General features: G+C 44.9%; 1 protein-coding gene across 2 annotated transcripts in view; it reads right to left on the bottom strand.

The window, feature by feature from the left end:
• Positions 1-2349: 2349 nt before the first annotated feature.
• TMPRSS7 (transmembrane serine protease 7) overlaps positions 2350-26319 on the bottom strand; it is a 57615-nt gene continuing 33645 nt past the window's right edge. For both annotated transcript variants that reach the window (XM_060235156.1, XM_060235155.1), the window contains exons 10-18: positions 22927-23033; positions 13419-13555; positions 12237-12344; positions 12010-12120; positions 11408-11524; positions 9593-9770; positions 7604-7872; positions 5222-5358; positions 2350-2580 (exon numbers count right to left, since the gene is read on the bottom strand). In XM_060235156.1, coding sequence (XP_060091139.1) covers positions 2410-2580; positions 5222-5358; positions 7604-7872; positions 9593-9770; positions 11408-11524; positions 12010-12120; positions 12237-12344; positions 13419-13555; positions 22927-23033 — 1335 coding nt within the window. In that variant the 3' untranslated portion in view covers positions 2350-2409. The remainder of the gene's footprint in view (positions 2581-5221; positions 5359-7603; positions 7873-9592; positions 9771-11407; positions 11525-12009; positions 12121-12236; positions 12345-13418; positions 13556-22926; positions 23034-26319) is intronic.

Raw genomic sequence — 26319 nt, forward strand, 5'->3', positions numbered from 1 at the left:
AGTGGATGCCACTACTGTTTCCTGGTGTTCACTTGTTCCTCCAAGTCTTAGGGATAAAATCCAAAAGGTCTCATCAAGGATATTAAGGTCGCTCCCTACGCACTTATTATTAAAACCACTGAGCTCATGCTGGTCAGGTATGTTACTACTACATGCCCTTGGCTTGGCTGTAGATGCAGATGTTTTATGTCATTGGGTTTGGTAACCTGTCGCTATAGCCATGAAGGAGAAAACCTTCCCCTTTCTTTGAAAAGTAGAGTCAGTCCCATTCCAATGACAGCTATTATATGAGTGGCAAAATTACTTTATGGCATCCACTGTCTTTGTTCAGACTTCCAAAAGTGCACCCAGGCTGAACAAGGCTGGTCACACCTGTCCTAGGATGCACTGGAACAGTTGGCAACTTGCACTTGTACCTCATTACTGGTAGCATCCCACATTAGGGCTCTACTTCCAAGTTTTGTCTGTGGAAAGTCAGGGAAGCTGGTGTGCCTTTGCAGGCACTAGTTCTTCTCACACTCATACATATATCAAACAGATAAGAGCAACTGAACAACAAACAAGAGGCCCAATATGAGGTTATCATCACTCCCATTTTTCATGCTACTCTGCTGTCACAAGAAGCAAGCTGTTCCCACAAGCAAGTGAACTTGGGTGAGGAAAAACAACCTTGCAAGGGGTTTGTACAAGAAATATCTCTTGTCCCTTTCCCCTGTATGTGCAATCCCTTCTCCCACTTGTTTGTTATCTCATAGCCAAACTATATGATGTGTTGGGTTGGCACATCATGCAGTCATACACATCACATAGATAGGAACTAATTTTCTGAGCATTCAAGGTAACAATTCAGGGGTGGGGGGGGGAGGCCTGCAGCCTTTCAACACTATGTTTTCAACCCCAAATATCTCCAGGTGCTATTTGCCACACTGGGGGTCTGCACATACAACCCATTAGTAGTCTAGGATTAACAACCTCCAGGTGAGATCTGGAGATGTCCTGGAATTACAGCTAACCTCCAGACTACAGATATCAGTTTCCCTGGAGAAAATGGCTGCTTTAGATGTTGGACTGTATGGCATTATACCATGCTGAGGCCTTTTGCCACCCCAAACCCTGCTTTCCCCAGACTCCCTAAATTTCTCTCCCCAAATCTCCAGGAATTTTCTAACCCAGAGTTGGCATTCCTAGTTAGTACACAGGCCATTTCAGGTGGGAAAATAATGTGGAGGGGAAGCTGAGGCCTCTTCTCTCTCCATGTCATAGTCTCAGACCAAATTCCACACGTGCTTAGGAAATCAGTTCCCACATGATGTGACTTACTGCTTACAGGTCAGGTTGGGAGAACATCGACACAACACACCAAACTGTGTAATATGTAGTTTGGTCTTTGGTAAGCATTGGATTAGAACCATGTGGGGTTAGATTATATGCAAAGCTGTACTAAGATAATTGTTAATACGTGTGTCATTTTTCTCCTGTTTCCATTTTTCCTATGAGTTCAAAACAATGTGTGCAGTTTATCTGTCCTTCGTAATCTCTTCCTAGTTTGTTGCACATATAACTCCAATAGATAAGTTAGGTTAAAACAATGTGTCTTGTCAAAGGCCACACAATGAGTTCCACACACACACACACACAGTGGAAATCTGAACCTGGTTCCTTCCAGTCTTTGGCTGATAACCCATCCTCTAGCTTTCATTTTAATTTCTACTTTCCATGCCAAGATATCTACTTTGGCCTTCATACTGGGACAGATCAGTGTTCTCCCTCTTATCCAAGACAGAAGTTATCCAAAGCATAAGCCTTTGCCTGCACTGGAATTTTCTACCTGGAAATGCAAGGAAATCAAACCTAGTACTTTGTATATGTAAAACATACTTAATTTTAATTAGCTGTAATTACATGTAACTTGAATAATATAGATAATTTTATGTTTTTATCATAAAATTTATTTTCCCAAAAATTTTCTGAAATACTTGTGAAAAACATATAGTTAAGACCTCACAAACTTTTTCCCACTGATGGAAGGAGGCTGTTTTTTGTTGAGTCCCTCCTCTAGCAGCATAATTCGGACTATGTTTTTTTTGGGGGGGGGGGCGCTCCACTGTTTTGAAGGCTTCTTGGGTTGCGGGGAGGGGAAATCACACACTATATATAGATATTTTTGGCAGAATCCAGGCCACAAAGATTAGATGTAGTACAGGGTATTTTCATGATATCTGAGGTTAAAAGAGATGGGATCTCAGTTTTTTGAAACCTCTGGTTGTAGATCTTTTATAATAAATACAGGGGCTTACAATTTATTTGCAAACCTCTGGTGTGACATACAGAATGACACAGTCAGTTGCTTTAATAAGTATGATTTTAATGGAAATTTCATAGCTGACTCTGTGTTTGATGGTTGCTAAATTAAAAAACTGAAGGCACATATTTCTGAATCCATGTAGCAAAATTTGACACTCTTGTGTATACTCCAGGAAAATTGGCTCTTCCACAGCCATAACCCCAGCTGACAATTCCAATCAAAAACCACTTTCCATCACTTTTGCTTCGACATGACAGAGGTCCTCCAGAGTCTCCCTAAAAGAAAGTTTTGAAAACAAGTCTTTAAATAATTCTATGATTGCAAACATTTGCCAATGTTGATTTTAAAAATTGTTCCTGAGTAAAGGAATAAAGGAATTTAAACTCTGTATTAGTATAAAACACTTCATGTCAGTGTTGCCATGTTTTTTTGGCATTGCTCCTACTCATCTAATAATGGTTCAGCTTTTCTAGGGTTGCGATGCAATGAGGAACAGAAAGTTCACCAATAGAAACCAGCCTGCCACATAAATGTTAAAAGCCACAGAAACTGTGCTGGAAAACAGTTTTCAGACAAAAATGAGCAGTGCAGAAAGACATGCCCTCCAAAAGGTTAGCAGAAGCTGAAGAAATGGTGCATAAATATAATTGAATAAGGATTTTAACTGAAAATCTAATTCACAGAAACACAAGCCCTTTGAGTCAGTATAGTTCTGGTTATCCAACAACATGTAAGAGAACACAGTGATGCATGCAGTACTTGTAATACCTGTGGTTCTAACTTCAGATATGAGTAATTGGAAACAGTGGTTGCCAAATCCAGCTTTCAAATTCCTGGGTATTTGTGGGGTGCAGCCTGAGGGATGGCAGAGTTTTTTGAGGAGCTCAGTAGGGATATACCAATAGACTCTACCCTCCAAAGAAGCCATTTTCTCCGTAGAAATTTATTTCCATCATCTGGAGAACAGTTGTAGTTTTGGGAGATCTCTAAGCCCCACACAGAGATTGGAAACTATTAGAAACCCAGATAACTTAAAGGTATGGATTTGCACATACCAAAGGTAAAAAATACACATATTTCCCTATTCACACAAAATGGTGACTACATGTATTGGAAAGATTGTAGATAGCTCACTCTCTTGTTGAAGAGCCAAAAGTGTACTGACTGAAAGGAGTTACACTAACAGTGCAGTTTTAAACTACACCTGTCTAAATCAATTGAAGTAAATGGGCCTAGAAGGGTACAGCTCTGCTTAGGATAAAACTATCAGTTTGGGAATGCCCCAAAGCAATGTCAAGGATTTGAAGCTGAAATATCTGGCTTTCTGCACCCTGGCATATTACGGTAATTCTGCAAGCAAACCCACCATAAGCACTATAAACTTGGTCTAGTTCTTAAAAACACCAGGTAGCAAACTTATAGTGGGGCTATACTAAGCTGGCTGAAGCTCAATCCAACTAAGATGTAGGTCCTGCACCTAAGTCGAGGGGGGCCACGATCAGGCATCCGACTCCCCATTCTGGATGGGGCACCTCTCGTGTCAGCCCAGAAGGTGAGGAGTTTGAGTGTGATGCTGGACACCATCCTTTCCATGGAGGCCCAGATCACAGCAGTTGCATGATCTGCCTTTTACTCTCTTCGGCAGGTCAAACAGCTAGCACCCAATCTGGCCTCCTGGGACTTAGCTACAGTGATCCATGCAACAGTTACTTCCAGGCTGAACTACTGTAACTAACTCTACGCAGACTTGCCCTTGGGACTAATCTGGAAACTCCAGCTGCTGAAGAATGTGTGGCAGCATGATTGCTGACTGAACTGCCTGTATGGTCAGGCAGTCGGCTGACGTTGTACAATTTGCAGTGGTTACCAAACAAGTATCAGATTCGTTTCAAGGTACTAGTATCGACATTTAAAGCCTTGCATGGCCTGGGACTGCCTCTCCCCATATGATCCCCGGAGATTGCTACAATTAGCAAATCAACATATTTTGACCATCCCTGGCCCAAAGGACATCTGGCTTGCCTCGAACAGGGCCAGGGCCAGGGCCTTTTCAGCCCTGGCCCCAGCCTGGTGGAATCAGTTCCCTATGGAAATTCAGGCCCTATTGGATTTACTGCCATTTCATAGCACCTGTAAAATGGACCTATTCCACCAGGCTTTTGGTTGAGGCAAGTGGGCATCCTCACATTACTGCCCACATCATCTAACAGACCTCCTGCACTGACCAACTATTTGGACTGCTAAATATCGAGCCTACAGCTATGACATCTATGACACTTATGATATCTATATCTTAATCTATAAAACATGCTGTACCATCCATGCTGCATATTTTTATTGTTTGCAAATTGTTTTATGGCTTTAATGTTGGATTTTTTATTGTTTTACTGTTTCATTGTGCTTGTGATCCACCCTGAGCCCATTATGGCGAAGGCCAGACTATAAACCTACTAAATAAAAATTAAAAAATAAATACACTCATTATATTAAAAGTGAGGTCTCATATTATTGAATTATCTTCCATACAAAAAAATAACACCAAACCAAACCTAGTATCCTTCAGAGAAAGTTAAGTCACAACTATTCTCCCTAACATCTAGTTTTCTATGTACACCAACTTGTTTTGCATGGAAGAACATTTGATCATGTGCCTCAGTTTGGTCAAGTACCTTCAGATCTACATTTTCTATTTTTATCTGCTGTTTGATACAATTAGACATTAGTTGCTGATATATAGAAATGATGCAGCAAATTGGATTGATGCATTATGTGCTAACTGCAGCTCATGGCACTGACACCATTAGGTTTTGTATCAATGTTTCTCATTACAGGACTGATTTTTTTCTGCAGTTATAAAATAAGCAGTACAGAATTGTTTGCTAACAAAGATGTGTAGATGAGACAGCAAATACTTACTTTGCAACTATCCCTTTTCCCAGACATAACCCCAGCACATAGCATCCGAGCTGTGATAAGCCTGTATGTTGAATGACACAGTGTTTGGTCCATAATTTCTACTTCTGCTTTTTGTAGTACTGCTGATCCTTCATCATCTGAAAAGTAAACATAAGCTTAATAATGAAAGCAAGGAGATAATTTCTAGCAGTATACCTTCATTTGCCACTCTAGATAATTAATGCCATTGTGGCTTTTTCAATGCACAGTAAACTTGCCAAGTCTTTACCTGAAAGAATATTCCACTGAAATCTATAGGAACTTTCATCCAAGGACATGTAATGATAACACTAATGGACTTGTACTTTAGATTACTTAATGATTTCAACCCCTTATGGGAGATTAGCACTCAGAACCTTCAGAAAGGTTAGAAAGTGACCATGTACTGAATTCATAGAATGAGGTATTTCAAATGGGATAGCAATTAGTTGAGAGTCAGGGAAGAGTAACATGGGTAAAGCCCTTTATCAAACGTATCTGCTTGTAACTGAGCTGTCTGACTCTCCTGTAGCTGTTCCTGCTTCATATATCTTCTCCTGTCCCTCAGTTATTCCCCCTATGTTCTTTCCAAACTCACTCAGTAGCACATATATTGATATATCAGGGGCTTTCCAATTCAGAGTCATAGCTGTAGGCTCGATATCTAGCAGTCCAAATAGTTGGTCAGTGCAGGGAGGTCTTTTAGATGATGTGGGCAGTAATGTGAGGATGCCCACTTGCCTCAACCAAAAGCCTGGTGGAATAGGTCCCTTTCCCAAATACTAGAACTAGAGGACATCCAATGAAGCTGATGGGCAGTAGGTCAGGATGGACAAAAAGAAATACTACTTTACACAGTGATTAAAATGTACACCTGGATGGGCCCTTGCTTCTTCACCATCTGAAAAATGTGGGAGGCTAGAATGACATTGTGTGTCATGCCACCATCACTTCCAGATGAACTTATGGAAGTGATGTCAGCATAGGCTTACATTCCCACAGTCAGAGCCCAACACTACTCAGAGACAAGGTGGGAGGGGAAAAAATCAAAATGGTGACATCTCATGAGATGCTATGTTATTTTTGAGTCTTCATGTAGGATAAAACCATAGAGTTTCCAGCAATTCCTCTACATCAATTCCAGTTTTCACCAAAAGTGCAGTCCATGTGACATTGAGTCCACATGTCCTTGCCCCTGAAAGTCCCCACAGTTGCCAGGCACAGTCTGAAAATTCTACATCAGGATGTCAGGAATGCTTTGGACTTCCCTCCAAAATCCTATGGTATTCCTCCCCCCACTAAAAAAAAAATCCTACGATATCACATCATTTCTTCAATCTGTCCTGCCTCTTAAGCTTCCAGGGGTGTTATGAGGCATGACTCATTCTCAGCATCATTATGGTTCCAAGCACTGGTAACTTGGTGCTGATGCTTGCTGCTGTTCTATCTCTATGGGGTGTCCAGATCTTGTAAGATTTACTGGTCCAAATAAAAAAGAGTTATTAGAGTACAGAGAACAAGCAGCGTTCTGCATACAGCAGCTTCTGACTCAGTCCCTTCTCCAAAGTCGAGATTTTAAATAAGGGAGCTAGATTTGTGGTTGGAAATTTGCTATTATGCTGCTAGGAATGACCTAGGAAGTCTAGGCTAGCCTGATATTGCCAGATCTCTATAGCTACAAAGGGTTATCCTTGGTTAGTACTTGGAAGACCACCAAGGAAATTTAGAGTTGCTATGTAAAGGCAGGCAATGGCAAATGACTTCTGACCATTGTTTGCTTTGAAAACATATAAGGTTACCATAAATAGGCTGTGAACATAAGAGAAGCCATGTTGGATCAGGACAATGGCCCATCCAGTCCAACACAGTGCTGTCACACAGTGGCCAAAAAACCCCCCAGGTGCCATCAGGAGGTCCATCAATGGGGCCAGGACACTAGAAGCCCTGTCAGGAGACTAGAAGGCTATGGGATGTGGGGGGAGAACACTGTCACTGGTAACTTTCTAGGAACCCTGCTGACTAATGGAGGCATGATAACCCTATAGTTTGTATATATAAAACATTTCAGTAAAGTCAAAATTTATGAGTGATTTTAATATCCTTGTCCTTGCATACCTAGCCCTTGACCCTATGGAACATGCAGCATGTTCCAGAGATTCTATAAGGCAACACCTTGTCTTTTACTGACTCAACAGTTTTTTAATATCAGCAGGGTAGCCATGTTAGTAGAAAAAAATAGGAGTCTTGTGGCACCTTACTGATTATAGATAGTTGTAGGTACTTTGTGTTTTTTAAAAAGAAAGAAAGTACAGTTCTATACTGAGGAAACCAAACTTTTATGCTTATACTGGGAAATGATCTCACCTGTTTCTTGCTTTTGTCCCCAGCCTGTAACCCAGCACTTCTCCCCAGTGTGCACTCTGTGTATGGTAGGTGGTATACATATTGGTTGAATTAGCCATCTCATTGTGTCAAGCCACGGTGTGCTTAGCTGTAGCAGGGCAATGTCATAGTCATAATTTCTACTGTTATAGTATTCATGAACAATGATTCTTCGCACAGTTGAGATGAATTTGGCTTTCCCTTTAGTGCGCATTCCCAAATGAGCTATCCAGGTTCTTGGATCTGATAATCTAATCAAAACCAAATTAATATGTAAGAATCCATAATAAAATTCTGAGACATGGCAGGAGACCTCAAAATTTTAAATGAGTTTATTAATATAAAAGCCCATTTTATAATATATAAGTATAATGTGTTATACACATGCATATACACAAGAGGGGACCCACAACAAAATGTTGCATAATGTATTCTGGTTTGGTTTAACTTGTAACCGCAGTGTACGTTTTGTAGTCACTAAATGTATATACTCTCCTTGGCATTCACTCACCCACTACCCTTGCTCTGTTCTCATCCACCCCTCACTCTTGGCACTACACTACCCCCTTCATCTTTTCCCTTCCCTTTCTTTTGCTTCTTTTCCCCCACCCTTGTTTAACAAACTTCTCCCTCTTTCTTCTCCCTTTTCCATATCTATCAGTGTTCCTTTGCTCTATTTCTTCTCCTTATTTTATCTGACAATCATCCAATTCCCCAGCTTTGCTTATTCCTCTCATCCTGCTGGCCACAAGGAGGCCATGGGAGAGACCTAGTGGTGGCTCCTGAGACATTTTGCTGGCTCCAGGGAGGCTGTGGGAGGGACCTGGTGATGGCGACTGCTGGGTTGTCTTGCTGGCCATGGGGAGGCCACAGGAGGGACCAGGCAGTGACTCCCAGGGTGTCCTGCTGGCTGCAGGAAGGCAGGCCACAAAGAGCTGGTAAGACCATTGTCTGCACATGTGTAGACAATACTTTTCATTTTTTGGGATGGGGGGGAGATTTAAACCCCCTATATATATTTTAAAGTTTTCAGATTTTTCTGCAAACCTGGGGAGTGCCTCAAGTGTGCAGGAAAATCCCTCCATCCTCCATGTGCTCCCTATCTGTGGAAATAACTATCTGCACATAAGGGGCATGTTGAGACATGAAAAAACTGTACCATTGTTCCTAGGGTTTTTTTCCATTGTTATGAATCATAATTAATTAATTAGATTACATTTTAATTACTTTAAAGAGCAAGCCAGTACCTAGTACAATACTTAAACAGTGCAAGCCAGTCCAGAGTCATTGATTTCAATGGACTAAGACTGGAGTAACTCTGCATAGGATTGATGTGGTTATGATACTGTATTGCTTCACATTATATTGCATATATTTGGGCTGAAAAAAGCCAGGAGTCACAGAAACATGTGCAGGCAACTGCTACGAGCAGAGGGTGGATACTGTGAATAGCTCAGCCTTGTTAATTTAAAAAAAGAAAATGTGAAGAAAAATAATATCCTAAGTGAATCAAAAAACACAGTGAACCTGAAAGTATAGCTTGGGGAAATATCTTAGGGCTGACACAGCTTACTGTCCTGTGTCATGTGACCCTGCCCTTTGCTTCTTGTCTGTGGCAGTTCCTTGCCTCAGTGGGATGATGAGGGAGACATGGCTTGCCAAAAGAGCAGCTTCTCCTTGTGCCAAACAAATCAAAGGACCCACGAGGCATGAACAGGGGATTGCTATGGGCAGATGAGAGGCAATCAGCCACCAGGACCTGGACAGTCTTGTGCATTGGCCCTTAGCATATGCAAAGAAAGACAAACCATTTTCCTAAATGGGTACTGGAAATTGCATGATTGCATTGCTTGGCTGACCGTGACAAATTAATGGAAGAACAGGGAACCCATTGTGCTCCTTGTCTGTTCCATGGCAATGCCATCGACTTTGAAAGGATAGGCCCTGAATGAACCCAAGTTAATGACTCACCTGTTTCCCTGAAAACAATGAGCAGCTGAGAGAAGCCATTCTTTTGATATAACCGATGCACCACAATAAGCAACTCCACCATAAAGGAGGCTGACTTGCCACGGCCATTCACCTTCTTGCGTATCAGAACCCCCCACAATCCGGTGCAGTTTATGGCTGTATTTTGTACCACCACAGCCTTAAAAGAGATAACAATTCAATATGGTTCTCGTAGTAGCAATGAGGTACAACGGACTACAGATTTTTCAATCAAAACCGATGTAAAGTAATAATGTCTTTAAAATGTAACTTTGAAATGTTTTTGTTCAGTCCCAGAACCCATACAAACTTTGATATCCATTTGACAGGCACTTAGACTATCTCCAGCAACCACCCCATCCTGATAAATCTCACCCAATTTGTGTCTGGCTGTGGTGGTTCTCTTTCTATGTGGAATATGGATGGAACTATTGCATCCAAAATGGTACCTTTTTTTGCAATAAAGCCAGATGATCCAAGAGCCATGAATGAGAAGCCTAACTAACTCATAGATGGAATTTCACGTTTTCTACATGAGCATTGACTGACTGAAGAGGAAATAATTGACAATGGACATGATTCAAAGACTTCCTTTAGATGTGTATAAGAGTTTGGACATAAACAGCAAAATATCTGACTTGTGTTTCTTTATACCAGGCCTGTGCATGGCATTACACATCAATCTCTCCCCAAGTTTCAAGGGATGCCTCTAGTAGTGTCCGCAATTGATGTTCAGAGGAATAATGCCCACTGCATGCACAGAGACCACTACATGACACTATCCACTGGATCATGGCTAACATTCCACTACAGTTATAATTTTTGTGCAAGCTTGTGGGTGCTAGCAATGAGAAAAGACATGGGCTTGTGGAGAAAAGCTGTTTTTGTGGGAGTTCTGCAGCACATAATTCTTCAAGATTTGTTGGGCTAGAATGAGCACAGGAATGGGGCTAAGGTGAGCACTCCTTGGGCCTCTTTGGCTAGATATGCCAAATGTTAGGGTTGTTGTTACCCATATTGGACCAAATGCTATCTCAGTGACTAGGTCTCGAGATGTACAAATTAGTGTGTTTTGGAGAAGAGTTTTACAAATACCATAGACTGCCAAGAAAACAAATAAGTGGGTTCCAGATTATATCAAGCCTAAACTCTCCCTAGAAGCTCAAATATCCATAGAGAGGCTACTGTGCTTTGACCACCTTATGAGAATACAAGAGTCATTGGGAAAGACAATAATGCTTTGAAAAGTTGAAGGCAGCAGGAAAAGAGGAAGACCCAACATGAGATGGGTTGACTCTATAAGGGAAACCATGACCCCGTTTGCAAGACCTGAGCAGGGTTAGGAATGATAGGATGTTTGGGAGCTTGTTAATTCACAGGGTTGATGACACGTAACACACACACAATTCACAGACCACTAAGAATTTTCAACTGTATTAGAAGTTCAGTGCATATAGAATGTAGTGAATGATCTTTGTGTTTTAAGTGATTTGCCAAGTAATATATGCTAATGCCCAAAGGTATCTAAAGAAGTGAGCAGTGACTCACAAAAGTTCATATTGTACCACAATTTTTTATTAATCCTACTCTTTTCTACTGCTAGAGACAGACTAACACAATAAGCACCCATACTGATCTGTTCTCAGTACTATATGAGTTGATATCCTTGATCATTTTTATCAATTATTTCAAAGCAAGGTAGTGATTTGATTCTGCTTCTGACTGATTGACATGCCCATGTGAAAAGTGAAATGTTATTAAAGAAAATTATTAGGACTGTACACAAAATAGACTTACTGCAATTGCTTTCATCACTTCTGTCAAGGCAGTCCACTATCCCATCACATTTTGCATTTCTTTTTCTGAAGCAAATATTATTATTGCACTTAAAAGTATTGTTGGTGCAAGGAATGCCTGAAAGCAAACAGCCGCAAAGTTAATATTCTCTGTATCCTCAATTAGCAGTTTCCATCCAGAAAATAAAAAGAACAAAACTCATTTATATCCCTTTGTTATTTGTTCATAGTATTTTAACTGCACAGTGAGGATACTCTCAAATGTGACTGAAATAAGATTAGATAGATTCATGAAGGAAAGGCATCCTCAACATTCATAGGCACTAAACTTCTGAACCCCAGAACCAGGAGACAACATCAAGGGAAGGCTTCAGCCTCTATGCCATGTTGCTGGCTTTCCAGAGGAATTGGTTGGCCACTGTGTGAGACAGGATGCTGGACTAGATGGACCATTGGTCTGATCCAGGAGGGCTCATAAGAAGTTATGTTCTTATGCTATAGGCACTTTGTGAATTCATGATTAAAGCAAGACTAATTATGACAGAGAGGCCAACATGAGATGTTAAAAACTGCTACATGAACTTGGGGGGTGGGGAATCTCACTTTCAGTGCAGCTTTGTTCATCTTGGCCATCTTCACAGTCAATGATTCCATCACAGAAAAGAGAATGTTGCTGTGTTAAGAAGCTGGTGTTGCAGCTTTGTTTTGATACATCTAAAACAAGGAAGGAGGGGAGAATCGGCAGATCTCTAAGGGAAGCCACAATAGAAGTGAATTTAAAGAATAATTCAATTTTCATGTTTTATTTTTTCATATGAGCAAGTACTAACCACAAAAGAGCTCATCACTTTCATCAAAGCAGTCATTGATTCCATCACAGCGCTGAGTCTGGCGAACACACAATCCAGTGTAACATTCAAAAGATCCAAGAGGACAAGCTAAAGGCAGGAAGAGGCAGAGTTGTAAGTTCTAGCTTTCCCAGCAGTCCTCTCTATTATGATTTAAAACAACTAACCTGCATGTTCTTCCACCTATGCATTGTTGAAATTAATGCAAACAGTGCAAGATAGCTCCAGTTTATTTCAATGGGACTCACACATGGTGCACAGTGAACAGCTTTCATAGAAATACCATTTCCAGAGCTAGTCAAAAATTGAAAATAAAAATCTGTCATCCCTCAACAGTGATCAGAAAAAAATCCGTTCAAAGCTGGCATACCGATTTATCAAAGGTCATGTGCAAAGGATATACCTGAATCAGGTGTTTTTGCATGAAATGTGCCAGAACACAGTGGAAAGATCAGGCACAGTCTGCCCAGTGTCCCTAATTAGGATACTTCTGAATTCCTTACAGGAAAAGTACAAACCTCATTGAAGAAGTACTGATGAGCTACCAATGGCATGCATCATGAGGTGCTGTTCAATCAGTGTCAGTGCAGCAGATTCTAGAAAACAGCTTTTCTGTCCACATAGAACTGAAGAGAGATTTTGGCTAATTTCACACTCTGGCTAGACAATATGAAGCACATTGTTTCTTGCTTTAAAGTAAGATGGTGCATCTCCTCCCAAGTACATTGGCAATTTCAGATAATCTTCAAAACCTCAGAGCTCCATATCTGTTTAACACAGAAGATGCACCCTTTGTTGTGAGGGTATTCCACTTACAAAACAGCTCTTCAGAATCAATTACCAGGCGGCTTCTTACTGTTCTTCAGACACCAGATAATGATTTTATTTGCTCATGTTTTTAAAAACTGATTTGTTTGCTACTGCTTTTTCACTTATTTTTATCTTAGTTTTATAGTAATTTTATAGTTGGAGCTTCCTTGCTGCTGAATTGTGGGATATTCTGAATAATTCTTTAAACATGTAGATCCAAAGAACAGGGTGGCTTCTACATTGTCACACATATAACTCCTTTTTTCTAGAGTTTTCATAAACAGCTTGTGATATGATGGGGAAAGGAAAGTCTACCAATCCAGAGATATAAAGAAAATATAAAGATTATCTTACGTTGGCTGATGTTATAGCTTGCATATTCGACAAGAAGTGGCTTCTCTGAAAGCTTGGAACTACATTGGAACTCAACATTAGCCACAAAGCTTGCAATGCGGAATATTGTTTGATGATCAATGTAATAGCCACAGTACCTACAAGTAATACAGAACATCTTTCCTCAATACATGCCCAAGAATATCATCATCAATATTCTTAACATGGTCATGGTCCCATCTATGGATACTTAAATCTGAAGGCTAAGGCCATGCATAAACAAGATGGAGCTTTCTACAAACCTTAAAATAAAAAACAGATTTGTGCAAAACTCTAAAATCTACACAGACACACAACAAACTTGAGGGGGGGGGGGGGAGTAAAAATTCCCAAATGTTAAAAGGACCACCTGTAGCTTTCAGGAATGGAAGTCCTCGGTATCCTTGGTAGAAGGAGTCAGGGCCCTTTCCAAGGCTCTTTTGGCTTTTTAAGGAGGACTTACTGCAGCCAGGCCTGATGGCAACTACCAAGTGACTTGATACTACATGGTGTCCATAACTCACCCAGGTCCAGGTACTTGCTACTGTTCAATAGCAGCTACCCAGTGAAAGCCGGAAAGGTTTAGCAGTAGATCGTAGTTTAAGACTATGCCTGGGATACTCAGGTTCAAAATTCCACTCTTCTATCGAAGCTCACTGTGTGACTTTGAGCCAGTCACACACATTCTGCGTAACCTACCTCGTAGGGCTGATGTGAGGATAAAATGGAGGGCCAGAGAACAATGTAAGCTGCTTTGGTTCACCATTGGGGATAAAGACAGGGCATATATTTCGTAAATAAGGAAATAATAAGTTAATAAATATCAGAAATTATGGCCTTTGGTCAAAGAAAGACATTCATGTTACTAAAGCAGCAATATAGCGTCTTTTCATATTATCAAATCAATGTAAATCTCCTCCCAGTTTTAGCATATTTTCTGTGTGCATTTTGTCCAGGTACTACTTTTTCTAGTGAATAGACTGTTCTTCTTGAATAATACATGGGCCCAAGGGTGACCCATCTATGAGACACACATTTGTGATTGCCTAAGACACCAGAGGCAGAGGAGCACGAACTAGTTTTGTTAGCAACAGCTACAGCATCAGAGTCTTCTAGCCCCTATGGCAGGACCAGTGAAAGCCTGCTCCTTCCCTCCCTCTTCTGCAGGAAGAGGCAGGCACCTTTCCTTCTTCCTTTCCTCATTGTAATGTACTGAGTGACGAGTCGTGTTGAAGGCAACATGCTTTATTAGCGAGTACATCACAAGGCAAGGCAACGCGGGCCGGGTTCCGATTATATATATACCCCAGAACAACCCTCAGTCTGGCCAGGTCCAATCCTCGCCAGTTAAACTTCCCGCCACAGATCTTGATTGGCGGAGCGTATCTGTGGAGCTACATCCGGGGACCAGTGGACTTCCACTGGTCACCTCCATAGTGTCCACTGTGTTGTAATTTCAGGACTGAAATGCAAGACACAACACTCCTCCCCCCCTAGTTCAAGACACAAAGTCTTTCAAGTAGGCTGGCGCCCTGCGTTCCCAGGTCGACCTCCTCGGGGTTATTTGGGAAGTTGGAGCAGCCACCATGGCTGGCGGGGCAGTTGGTTCCTCGTGGTGGGGTGACGCCGGAAAAGGGCTGTCCATTGCCTGTTGCTGTTCCGGAATCTCCTCTCTGGGGGTGTGCTCCCTCTGCTGTGGTGCTCTTCCGCCCGTATAGTCGGTGTGGCCAGCATAAGCTGGGTAGCTTCCGGGGGTGTTGCTGTTGGTACTCCCCCGCTCCCCCGATCGCTGTCAGTTTTTCCGGCAATGTGCGACGGCGCAGCTGGTCAATATGCCTCTTTAGGATCTGGCCCCCCTCCTACGAGACCTGCAGCACCCGGGTGGCTAACCACTCCAACCCACTTGCAAAGTTCTTTGCCGGATCCCCTGGAAAGAATCCCCTAGCAGCTTCCCTGGTTTCGGGGGAACTGCGGAGGTCCATAGCCTGGTCAGGATGCAACCTGTCTAACCTCGTGATCAACTTCCTCCCCATTAGTAACTCGGCAGGGCTTAACCCGGTGACGGGGTTGGGGGTGATTCTGTTATCAAATACGAAGGCTGCCAGGCGGTGATCCCAATCTCCTTGTACAATGCGACCCAGGGCCTCTTTAGTGGTGTGCACCATGCGCTCTGCTTGGCCATTGGTGGCTGGATGGAAAGGGATGGACTGAATGTGCTGGATGAGGTACCGATTCAAGAACTCCTGGAATTCCCGGGAGGTGAAAGTGGTCCCATTCTCTGTGATGAGGGTCTCGGGAATCCCATGAGTGCAAGACCCTTCGCAAGGCTCTGACCACCGCCGCGGTGGAGGTTGAAGCTACGGGAATCACTTCCAACCACTTGGTGTATGCATCGACTAAAATAAAGAATATTTCTTTATACCGAGTTTCTTTTATACCGAATATTTCTTTTATACCGAATACCATGTTTCTGCCACCACCAGTCGACGAATTGGTGCCCACCACAGAAGATGACTGGCCTGGGGATTCCGGTACTCCTGGGGAGGAAAAGGTATGACGGTGAGAGCAGGCAGACTTACAAGCGAAGGAGGCTGAGACATGAGAGTGCTCGACCACCTTCCAGCCTGCGTCCCATCCCGACGGTGACAGGTAGTGGGACCAGACGAATTCACCCGCCTCCGACACTGGTGCTATGCAACGCCAGGTCCATCAACAATAAGACCGGTGTCCTTTGGGACTTCCTGCTTGAGCAGGACGCGGACCTGGCTTGCGTGACCGAGACCTGGGTGCGAGATGGGGAGACCGTGGCTCTCTCCCAGATGACCCCCCCAGGTTACTCGGTCTTCCACCAGTCCCGGACTAGCGGGCGGGGGGGAGGAGTGGCATTACTCATACGAGAGGCTTACTCCTTTAGGGCTCTCCCGGCCCCGGAGATCCCAGGCATTGAATGTGCCGGCCTGATGTGGGACGTTGGGGAGGGGTTGGCAATTTGGCTGGTGTACCGACCGCCTAACGCACCAGCCGCCGCCTTACCATCCCTGGTGGAGGCCGCGGCGGGCTGGGCGTTGGAGTGCCCAAGGCTACTGGTCTTGGGTGACTTCAATGTTCATGCCAATGACGCGGCCTCCGGCCAGGCGATGGATCTAGTGTCATCCATGGCGACACTAGGACTCTCCCAGGTTGTTACAATGCCCACTCATCAGGCGGGACACATGTTAGACCTGGTCTTCGTGGCGGGAGTACAAGTGAACGATATTGCAATGGAAGCAGTGCCATGGTCGGATCACTTTGCCCTCTAGGCTCGTATGGATATGCCACCCCAAACCCGTTTAGGCGGAGAGCATATTTTGGCTCGCCCGCGGAGCCTGATGGACCCGGAACGGTTCCTGACGGCCCTACGGGATATCTGGCCCACTGGCGATTCCCTGGAGGTTCTGGTTGAGTCCTGGAACGATGGACTCTCCAGGACTATCAAGGAGATCACGCCTAGGCGTCCTCTGCGCCCCCGCCTCAAACCGTCTCCCTGGTTCAATCAGGAATTACGGCAATTGAAGCGGGACCTCAGACGACTAGAGAGGCTATGGCGGCGTACTCGAGACGAAGTGACCCGAACATCTTATAGAGAGAGTTTGAAGACCTATGAGATGGCAATCAAATCCGCAAAGAAGACATACTTTGCGGCTAAGATTGCGTCCGCAACTTCGCGCCCGGCACAATTGTTTGAGATAATTTGAGATCTGACTACTCTGCCCCAGGGCAGACCAAATTCTAGTGAATTGGAGATAGGCTGTGAGGCTTTTGCGAACTATTTTGCGGACAAGATCGCATCACTCCGCCTCGACCTCCCCGTCAACTTTGAGGCAGTTAACGCAATCAAGGCCCCGAGCATGTCTTCGGATTATATCCTTGACAGTTTCAGCCCCCTCAGCCTGGAAGAAGTCGACAGGATCCTCTCATCTGCCCGCCCAACAAGTTGTAAATTGGACCCATGCCCTTCCTGGCTTATTAAATCTTGCCAGGGGGATCTCAGATATCCTATACGGGATATCATAAACAGATCCCTAACGGAAGGGCTTTTTCCAGCACCACTCAAAGAGGCTGTGGTCCGTCCCTTCCTAAAAAAACCATCTCTAGACCCAGCCCAATTGGCACACTATAGGCCAGTCTCAAACCTGCCCTTTTTGGGCAAACTCATTGAGAGGGCAGTGGCGAGGCAGCTACAGACTTTCCTGGAGGACGCTTCCATCCTTGACCCACTTCAGTCCGGCTTTCGCCCAGGCCACGGGACGGAGACGGTGTTGGTCGCCCTGGTAGATGACCTTCAACGGCATCTGGATCGGGGCGGCTCGGCAGTACTGATGCTGTTGGACCTATCGGCGGCGTTCGATACGGTCGACCATCAGTTGCTGACTTGCCGCCTCGCCGGCGCGGGGATTCAGGGGCTGGCCTTGCAGTGGCTTTCCTCTTTCCTTGAAGGTCGGGGACAAAGGGTCGCGATTGGGGGGGAACTATCCCGGAGGCGCTCACTTGACTGTGGGGTGCCCCAGGGAGCGGTTCTCTCCCCGATGTTATTTAACATCTATATGCGACCTCTTGCCCAGATTGCCCGAAGGTATGGGCTGGGGTGCCACCAGTATGCTGATGACACCCAACTCTATCTACTTATGGACGGCCGACTGGTCTGCGCCCCAGATAACTTAGATCGGGCATTACAGGCCGTGGCTGAGTGGCTCAGACTGAGTGGACTGACACTGAATCCTGCGAAGACAGAGGTTCTCTGTCTGGGCCGTCGGGGGCCGGGGGGGGAAATCCCCCTGCCAACTTTTGGCGGTGTTCCGCTGAGGCCAGCGGACAGGGTCAAAAGATTGGGGGTGCTACTGGAGCCGTCCCTAAATATGGAGGCTCAGATAGCGACCACTGCCAAGTCCACGTTTTTTCATCTTAGACGGGCAAGGCAGTTGGCCCCCTTCCTGGACCCCGACGACCTAGCAACAGTGATCCATGCTACGGTCACCTCAAGGTTGGATTACTGCAATGCCCTCTACATGGGGCTGCCCCTGTGCCGGACCCGGAAATTGCAGCTGGTGCAGAATGCCGCGGCCCGGCTGTTATTGGGCCTCCCAAGATGGGGGCACATTCGTCCGGGTCTTCGGGCTCTGCACTGGCTTCCAATAATATACCGAGTCCGGTACAAGGTGCTGGTCATTACCTTTAAAGCCCTATATGGCCTGGGACCTGCCTACCTGAGGGACCGTCTCTCCCCACACGTTCCCCAGAGACTACTGAGGTCTGGGACTCAAAATCTTCTCACCATCCCTGGGCCCAAGGAAGTGCGCCTCAAAACAACTAGAGACAGGGCCTTTTCCACAATGGCCCCTATGTGGTGGAACCAGCTACCGGAAGAGGTGAGGGCCCTGCGGGATCTTACTCAGTTCCGCAGGGCCTGTAAGACGACCCTCTTCCGGTTAGCCTACGCCTGACTGGACAAATGTAGCTTTCTAGATTCTAGATTTTTGTGATTATACTGTATAGTTTTAATGTATAATGTAAAATTTTAAGGTTTTTAGGTTTTAAATGCTTGATTTTAAATGTATTAATTTGTTCCGATTTTATTGTTTTATTGTTTGTTGTAAGCCGCCCTGAGCCACTTGTGGGAAGGGCGGGATATAAGTTACGGAATAAATAAATAAATAAATAAATAAATAAATAAATAAATAAATAAATAAAATTTTGCCCTGGTATGGCCCTGCAAAGTCTAGGTGTAACCGGGACCATGGCCTCCTGCTGGACTCCCAGCGGTGGATAGGGGCACTGGGCAGATCAGGCCGGGACTCTTGGCAGGGTTGGCACCTTCGAACCCACCCTTCTATCTCCTCATCCATCCCCGGCCACCATACATAGCTACGTGCCAGGGCCTTCATGCACACTATCCCCAGGTGTGTTTCGTGTAGGGCTTCCAGCACTTGCTTCCGCAATGGGGGGGGGGAACCCATGGACAATTCTTCTCTGCGTGATGTGAATGCCCTGAATTCTGCATCCAGTTTGCCCGCAGGCCACCTCCTTCCCACCCAGTCTAAAACGTGTGCAAGGATGCGGTCTCTACCCGTGGCCCTAGCTACCTCAGCAGCGTGGAGGGGCCTCTCTGGTAGAGTCTCTAAAGCATCACCCTGTTGGCAGGGGTGGGATCCGGGTCCATAGAAGGCAACGGCTGAGGGCGTCAGCGTGTCCCATAGCTTTGCCAGGGTGGTGGACCAGGGCATATGTGTACGAGTTGAGGAACTGGTTCCACTGCAGGATGCGCTGTGACAGAATTTGCGGTGTCTGGCAGTCTGGGGTGAGGAGGCCCAGTAGTGGCTTATGGTCCGTAGCGATCGTGAAATGCCTACCGTACAGGTAGTCGTGGAATTTATGCACACCCGCCACTATTGCCAAGGCCTCCTTGTCTATCTGGGCATAGCTGCGCTCCGTGGGGGTCAGGGTCCTCGAATAATAGGCCAAGGGAACCTCCCTCCCATCCAGGAGTTGGTGCCCCAGAATGGCGCCCACCCCATACGGGGAAGCATCGCAAGCCAGAATCACTGGTAGGTATTCGTCAAAATGGTGGAGCACATCATTGGAAACTAGGAGGTCCTTGACTGCCTGAAAAGTGGCGGCCTGCTTCTTTTCCCAGACCCACGGGGAGTTTTTATCGAGGAGCCTATGAAGGGGTTCTGCGATGGCCGCTTTGTGGGGCAAAAATGAATGATAAAAATTTAATAATTCCAAGAAACTTTGTAACTCCATTTTGCATGTGGGGGCTGGGGCGTGGACAATAGCCCTGGTCTTGTCGGCCGTCGGGTGGATTCCCACGGCGTCTACTGCAAACCCCAAGAACTCTACCCTCGACACCCCAAGGGAACACTTCTCCCACTTTACTTTAAGTCCCACGGCCTGGAAACGGCGGAGTACCTCACGCAGACGGCTGCTGAACTTCTCAGTGTCTGGGGCAGCGATCAAAATGTCATCAAAAAACGGTTGCACTCCGGCGATCCCTTTGAAAAGAGAATCCATTATGCTCTGAAAAATCCCTGGAGCCACACTAACCCCAAATTGCAACCACCGCACCCGAAAAGCTCCCCTGTGAATCACAATGGTCTGGGCTTCTGCTGTCTCGGCATCCACTGGGAGTTGCTGGTATACCTGGGCCAAGTCCAGTTTCCCAAAAACCTTAGAGCCTGCTAGGGCTGCCAGTACATGGCTGACCACCGGAATGAGGTATGGGTTGTCCTGAAGTGCCTTATTTATTGTGCACTTGTAGTAAGCGCATATACACACATCTCCATTTGGCTTCACTGGAGTGACTATGGGTGTTTCCCATGTAGCATAGGATACTGGTTCTAGCACTCCTTGGGCCGTGAGGCAGTCCAGTTCCGCTTCTATTTTTGGTTTAAGAGCGAACGGAACTCGCCTGGCCTTCAGCCTTATCGGTTCACGTGGGGATCGAGGGGTAAGGTGATGGGAGGCCCCTTGTAGCACCCCAGGGACCCATCAAACACTTCCGGGAATTCCCGGCACACGTGCTAGAAATTTTGCGTTTGCATCTGCTGCACCCCCACTATTTGAATACACAGCGGTCGAAACCAGGCCAGCCCCAGTAATGTGGTGAGCTGGCGTTTGACTTCAAGAATGTCCAGCTTGCCCTTAAAGTTCTTAAACTCTACCCTTACAGTGGCCTAACCCCAAATCTGTATAGGGTTTTTTTTGGAAGTCCCACAGTATGAAGTCAGCCAGTCGCAGCTGGGGCTGGCCATGGGGACAAAGTTTTCTTAGAGACTCCTCCAAAATTATGGAGACGGAGGAGCCCGAGTCCAGCTCCATTAGGCATGGAGCGCCTTCGATTAGGACCGACACCCTGACCTTATCTGGAGTAGTGAGGGGCAAGTTCAGGCTAGTCGATGCGGTCGAGTAGGCATTGGTCGAGTTGTGGTTGGTGGACTGGCGTCTGGGGGTGGCCTTGGCCCGGCAAGCCCGCGCTATGTGGCCCACTCTTCCACAGTTCCTGCAGTCCACGTTGCGATAGGGGCAGTCCCGGTGCTCGTGTGGATCCCCACAGCTGGCGCACTTGGTGTTGGCTGATCTCTCTGTCGCTCGTGGCCATTCCTGGTTGGCAACGTAGCTGGTTTGCCTCCTCCTCCTCTGGGCTGCCCGGTGCCATCTCCTCCTGGTGGACGGCTTCTGCTCGCGGGTTGTTGTAATCTTTGGTTGCTCTCTCGAACGCGGTGGCTTCGTTGAAGGCGAGTTGGAGGGTGAGTTCTTCCTTTGCGAAAAGCTTTTGCTGCAGTCTTTCGTCTCGGAGGCCCCAGACGAATCGATAGGTGGTGGCTTTGATACCTAAGGTCATGTCCAGGTGGATTGTTTACAGTTTTCTCTGAACATCTTAATAGTGAGATGCTTTTTTTGTGTGTGGGGGGGTGTAGTTCAGTCTCAAAAGCAGTATATTATGCACTGCAATAAAGGATTTAAAGTTGCAGGGGGGGAAACATAAGCAAAGAGAACTCATGTGCCATCATGTTATATTGTTTGGAGAGTGTGTGTCTGCATTTGTATGTGTGCATGTGAATGGACAGTAATGCAAGGTCTCAATTACTTTTTAGCATTTCACAATTAATTAAGGATGACACATTTATACATCAATCTCTGACATATTTATTTGCCTCTCTGTTTTTCCATGGAATTTAATCCAAACAAATGGTCACCATGTGGACTTAACTTGTTATTTTTGTTTGGTCTGTTAAAATATATTCATTATGTTAAATGGTAAGCATATAAACCATTCCTGAATCCGATAAATATCTTCATCATGTTGCGTGCCAATTTACTGCTTAACCTCTGCCTATATGTATGGACTGGTAAATTCCATTTCACTGAATCTGAAGAAGTGTGCATGCACATGAACGCTCATACAGTGAATAAAACTTAGTTGGTCTTAAAGGTGCCACTGGACACATAATGTTCCACAGTGTGATACTTCTGGGTACTGTATCCACCATATGGTTCAAGAAAGTAGGCAGTGCCATTGTGAAGGCAGAACCACTAACTGGCTGCCTCCATATAAATAAAGGGACTTTTCACTTGAATCCTCTCAACTGCTCTTCAGAGAACACACTTTTTCCTCCTTGGTCATATTCTCTCTTTCTCTCTGTATTTTACCCTTTCTTTCCCTCACTGGTTCTCTGTGTGTGTTTGTGATCCCCTTCCTCTTTGTGTGATCCCCTCTGTGATCACCTGCTTTGGTGTGTGTGTGTTCCCACCCTCTTCCTCTGCTTTCTGTGGAAGTTGTTTTGTAGCAGCCCCTACCATCTTGCTTCAAAATTTTCAAAGTATGATTGATGAACACAATTACTCCTTAAAGAATAATCCTAAACAAGTCTATTCAGAATCCTACTCAGAGCTACACAGTGGGATTTAATCCCAGGAAAAGCTTTTTAAGGTTGTACTGTCAGTTACTTACATGTGTTCATTAATTTTCCACCATCCATGCTCACAGCCTTTAATGCTCTTTTCACTGATGGTATAGTTATGAAATTTCAATGCTATACCATGGTTCTTCTGGGAAGTCTGCATGGAGGAAATATATTTAAATTACTGACAACTAAATACTATTCAGTTACACAGGTTTAACATGTATCTATTATTAGTATTATATTTATCCCACAATTCTTGGGATTGAATCCTATGATTCTCTTCTGCTAAACTGGATCCTATGATACTCTAAGGGCCATGCTACATGTTTAGGTTTTTAAGAATTTGGGACCAGGTTTACTGGACTCAGGTCAGGTTCCCTGCAGCCCCACAGCAGCTCCAGGAAATGACTTTTAGAAAATAAAGAACCCAAAGGGGCAATGAAAACTGTCATGGAGGGAGGAAGTGTTCCTGCTTTCTGCCCAAGCTGTTTTCCAGTGCAGGAACAGTACTGGGGCGGGGGGTGGGGGGTGGAGTTATTTCCCCAAGTTTTGCAGCTTCACATGGCATATTCTGTGCACGTGGAGCAGCAAAAACGGGAAAATAAATCCTCCTTAAGTAAAGTTTCCCAGTGAGAAAACAGCCTGGGGGAGAATGCAGAAGCCTCCTCCCCTGTATGTGCCAGACTGTATTCATTTTAAAAAGTACTTCTTTCTCTACCCAATGCATAAACTTGTAAATCTCTATAATGTCACCCCTCAGTTGATGTTTCTCCAAGCTAAAGAGCCCCAAGCATTTTAACTTTTCTTCACAGGGAAAGTGTTCCAACTGTTTAATTATTCTAGTTGCCCTTTTCTGTACTTTTTCCAATGCTATATCTCTTTGAGGTTCGGTGACCAGAATTGTACGCAGCATTCCAAATGGTAGTATACACCCGAACTCTATTTTGGAATGGGGGGTCAGCAATAATAATAAATAAAGGGGTGCATCTGAGCAGATGCAGAATGTCTTTTTTGAGCAAACTTAAACAGTTCTGCTGCTTATATCACATCATAGCAAGACACAAAAGGAAGACCATCCAAATCAGTGGGTTATAAGCAGGCTTGGGCCTCAACTAGACTTTCCAATCCCCAGGTCTCAGCAGGGGATCCCCTGTTTTTACAGGCTTCCCCCCTGCTCCCAGCCAGCTGGCCGGTGGGGGAAGCCCTGCCCCCACAGTCACCATTAAGTTTTAGAGCTCCTGCAGGGTTAGAAACCTGCAAACAGGTCTGTGTGCCTTTAAGGCTGAGCAGGAAACAGGAAGGGCTTCATGGGAAAGAGTCAGTAACAGTTTTGCAGGAGAACGGCCCCTCCCTTTCTTTTGCTTTCAGTTTTCAGAGCAAATAAAGTTCTGCAGGAATAAGACCCAGTAAGTATTTGTGTGTGAGAGAGAGGGAAGGGGCAGGGGATTCCCTAGTTTGGAGGCCCTCCCCCACCCCCGCTTTAGAAAGTGTGAGGGGGGAGGGAAATGTCTACTGGGCACTCTATTATTCCCTGTGGAGAACGATTCCCATAGGGAATAATGGGGAATTGATACGCGGGTATTGGGGGCTCTGGGGGGACTGTTTTTGAGGTAGAGGCACCAAATTTTTAGTACAGCATCTAGTCCCTCTCCCCAAAATACCCCCCAAGTTTCAAAATGATTGGACCAGGGGGTCCAATTCTATGAGCCCTAAAAGATGGTGCCCCTATCCTTCATTATTTCCTATGGAAAAAAGGCATTTAAAAAGGTGTGCTGTCCCTTTAAATGTGGCCAGAACTCCCTTGGAGTTCAGTTATGCTTGTCACACCCTTGTTCTTGGCTCCACCCCAATGTCTCCTGGCTCCACCCCCAAAGTCTCCTGGCTCCACCCCCAAAGTCCCAAGATATTTCTTGAATTGGACTTGGCAACCCTAGCCTCAACATCTAAGAAATTACCCACAGGTAGCCAGTCCATGAGCAGTTGCTGGTCTCTTTGTGCCAGACCTCAAGGAGAAACAGTGGTTGCCACAGCTCAGCTGCCAGCTCATCAGAGAGTCTGGTGAGAAAGGCCATGTTGGTGCAGGCCAAGAGCAGGTGCAGCTTTCCAGCCCCTTACAAGGAAGCCTTTCATTTCCCACTACAGCTATTTGACCAGAGAGAGAGCACACTATTCTGGCTTTGTGCTGAGATCAAAGAGTTCAGAGTCTTGCAATTTCATCTCAAAAGTAAGTGTGTGTGTGTGTGTGTGTGTGAGTGTGAGAGAGAGAGGGAGAGAGAGACCCATTTCCGATTAATGCCAAAGACATCAAAGTGGAGTTGTAAAACTTCTCTACAATGGGATTTTTTAAAAAGTATACTAAACAAAAACAGAAAGAGTATATTTATGTGTTCCTAGCTACAATCTGAATGAACAATACATTTCCAGAAAAGGAACAGAAGGGCTGTTCAGACACTAGTTCCTTTATACATATACACTAGACCAGTTCACACATGAATATACATCTCTTTGGGGGAGGGGGGGAGGAATTTGGTAGCCTTGGCCAACTGGGAAACACTTGGTGATCATCTGCCCCTCTGCACTCATACTGCACTTAGATGGGTTTTCTATGCATAGCTCAAAATATTACATTCTATCAGAGCATTCACTTCATTTCCAATTTCAACTGATCTAAATAAAAGCTTTAACAAAATGAAAGCTGATTAAGTGTGGAATTTTACTTGTTCGTACTGAGAACTACGTATATAAAACTTTAATTCATTCCCCCAGTTTTCTCGTTCTTGTTTTAACTCACAGCAACAGAACAGGGCCAAATAATTTTTTCATCCATTTTTGTAGTGAGGAGTAAATACAGTCCACACAAAATCTACAAAGGCTAAGTGAAGAACATAACAAGACATAAAGCCTAATAAGCTTGTCTTGTGAACAGAAGAAATGATGGCAAGGCTGAGGGCCCATTCACAAGACCATTTTGGAAGCTGTGGTGATCTTTTTTTTAAAGTCTCCATTTAATGCTGAGCAGGTGAAGCAGTTGCCAGTGAAGCTAATAGACAAAAAGGGGGCATAATTAGATAAAAGGATAGGGTTGCCAAGTACAATTCAAGAAATATCTGGGGACTTTGGGGGTAGAGCCAAGAGACTTTGGGAGTGGAGCCAGGAGACTTCAGGGTGGAGCCAGGAGAAAGATTGTGACCAGCGTAATTGAACTCCAAAGGGAGTACTGGCCATCACATTTAAAGGAACTGCACACCTTTTAAATCCCTCCATTGGGAATAATGAAGGCTAGGGGCATCTTCTTTGGGGACTCATAGAATTCTCCTGGTTCAATCCTTTTGAAACTTGGAGGGTATTTTGGGGAGAGGCACTGGATGCTATGCTAAAACTTTGGTGCCTCTACCTCAAAAAACAGCCCCCCCTCTGCCGAGCTGCCGATACCTGCAGAT

This window comes from Heteronotia binoei, chromosome 3 (assembly GCF_032191835.1).
Source record: "Heteronotia binoei isolate CCM8104 ecotype False Entrance Well chromosome 3, APGP_CSIRO_Hbin_v1, whole genome shotgun sequence".
NCBI lineage: Eukaryota > Metazoa > Chordata > Lepidosauria > Squamata > Gekkonidae > Heteronotia > Heteronotia binoei.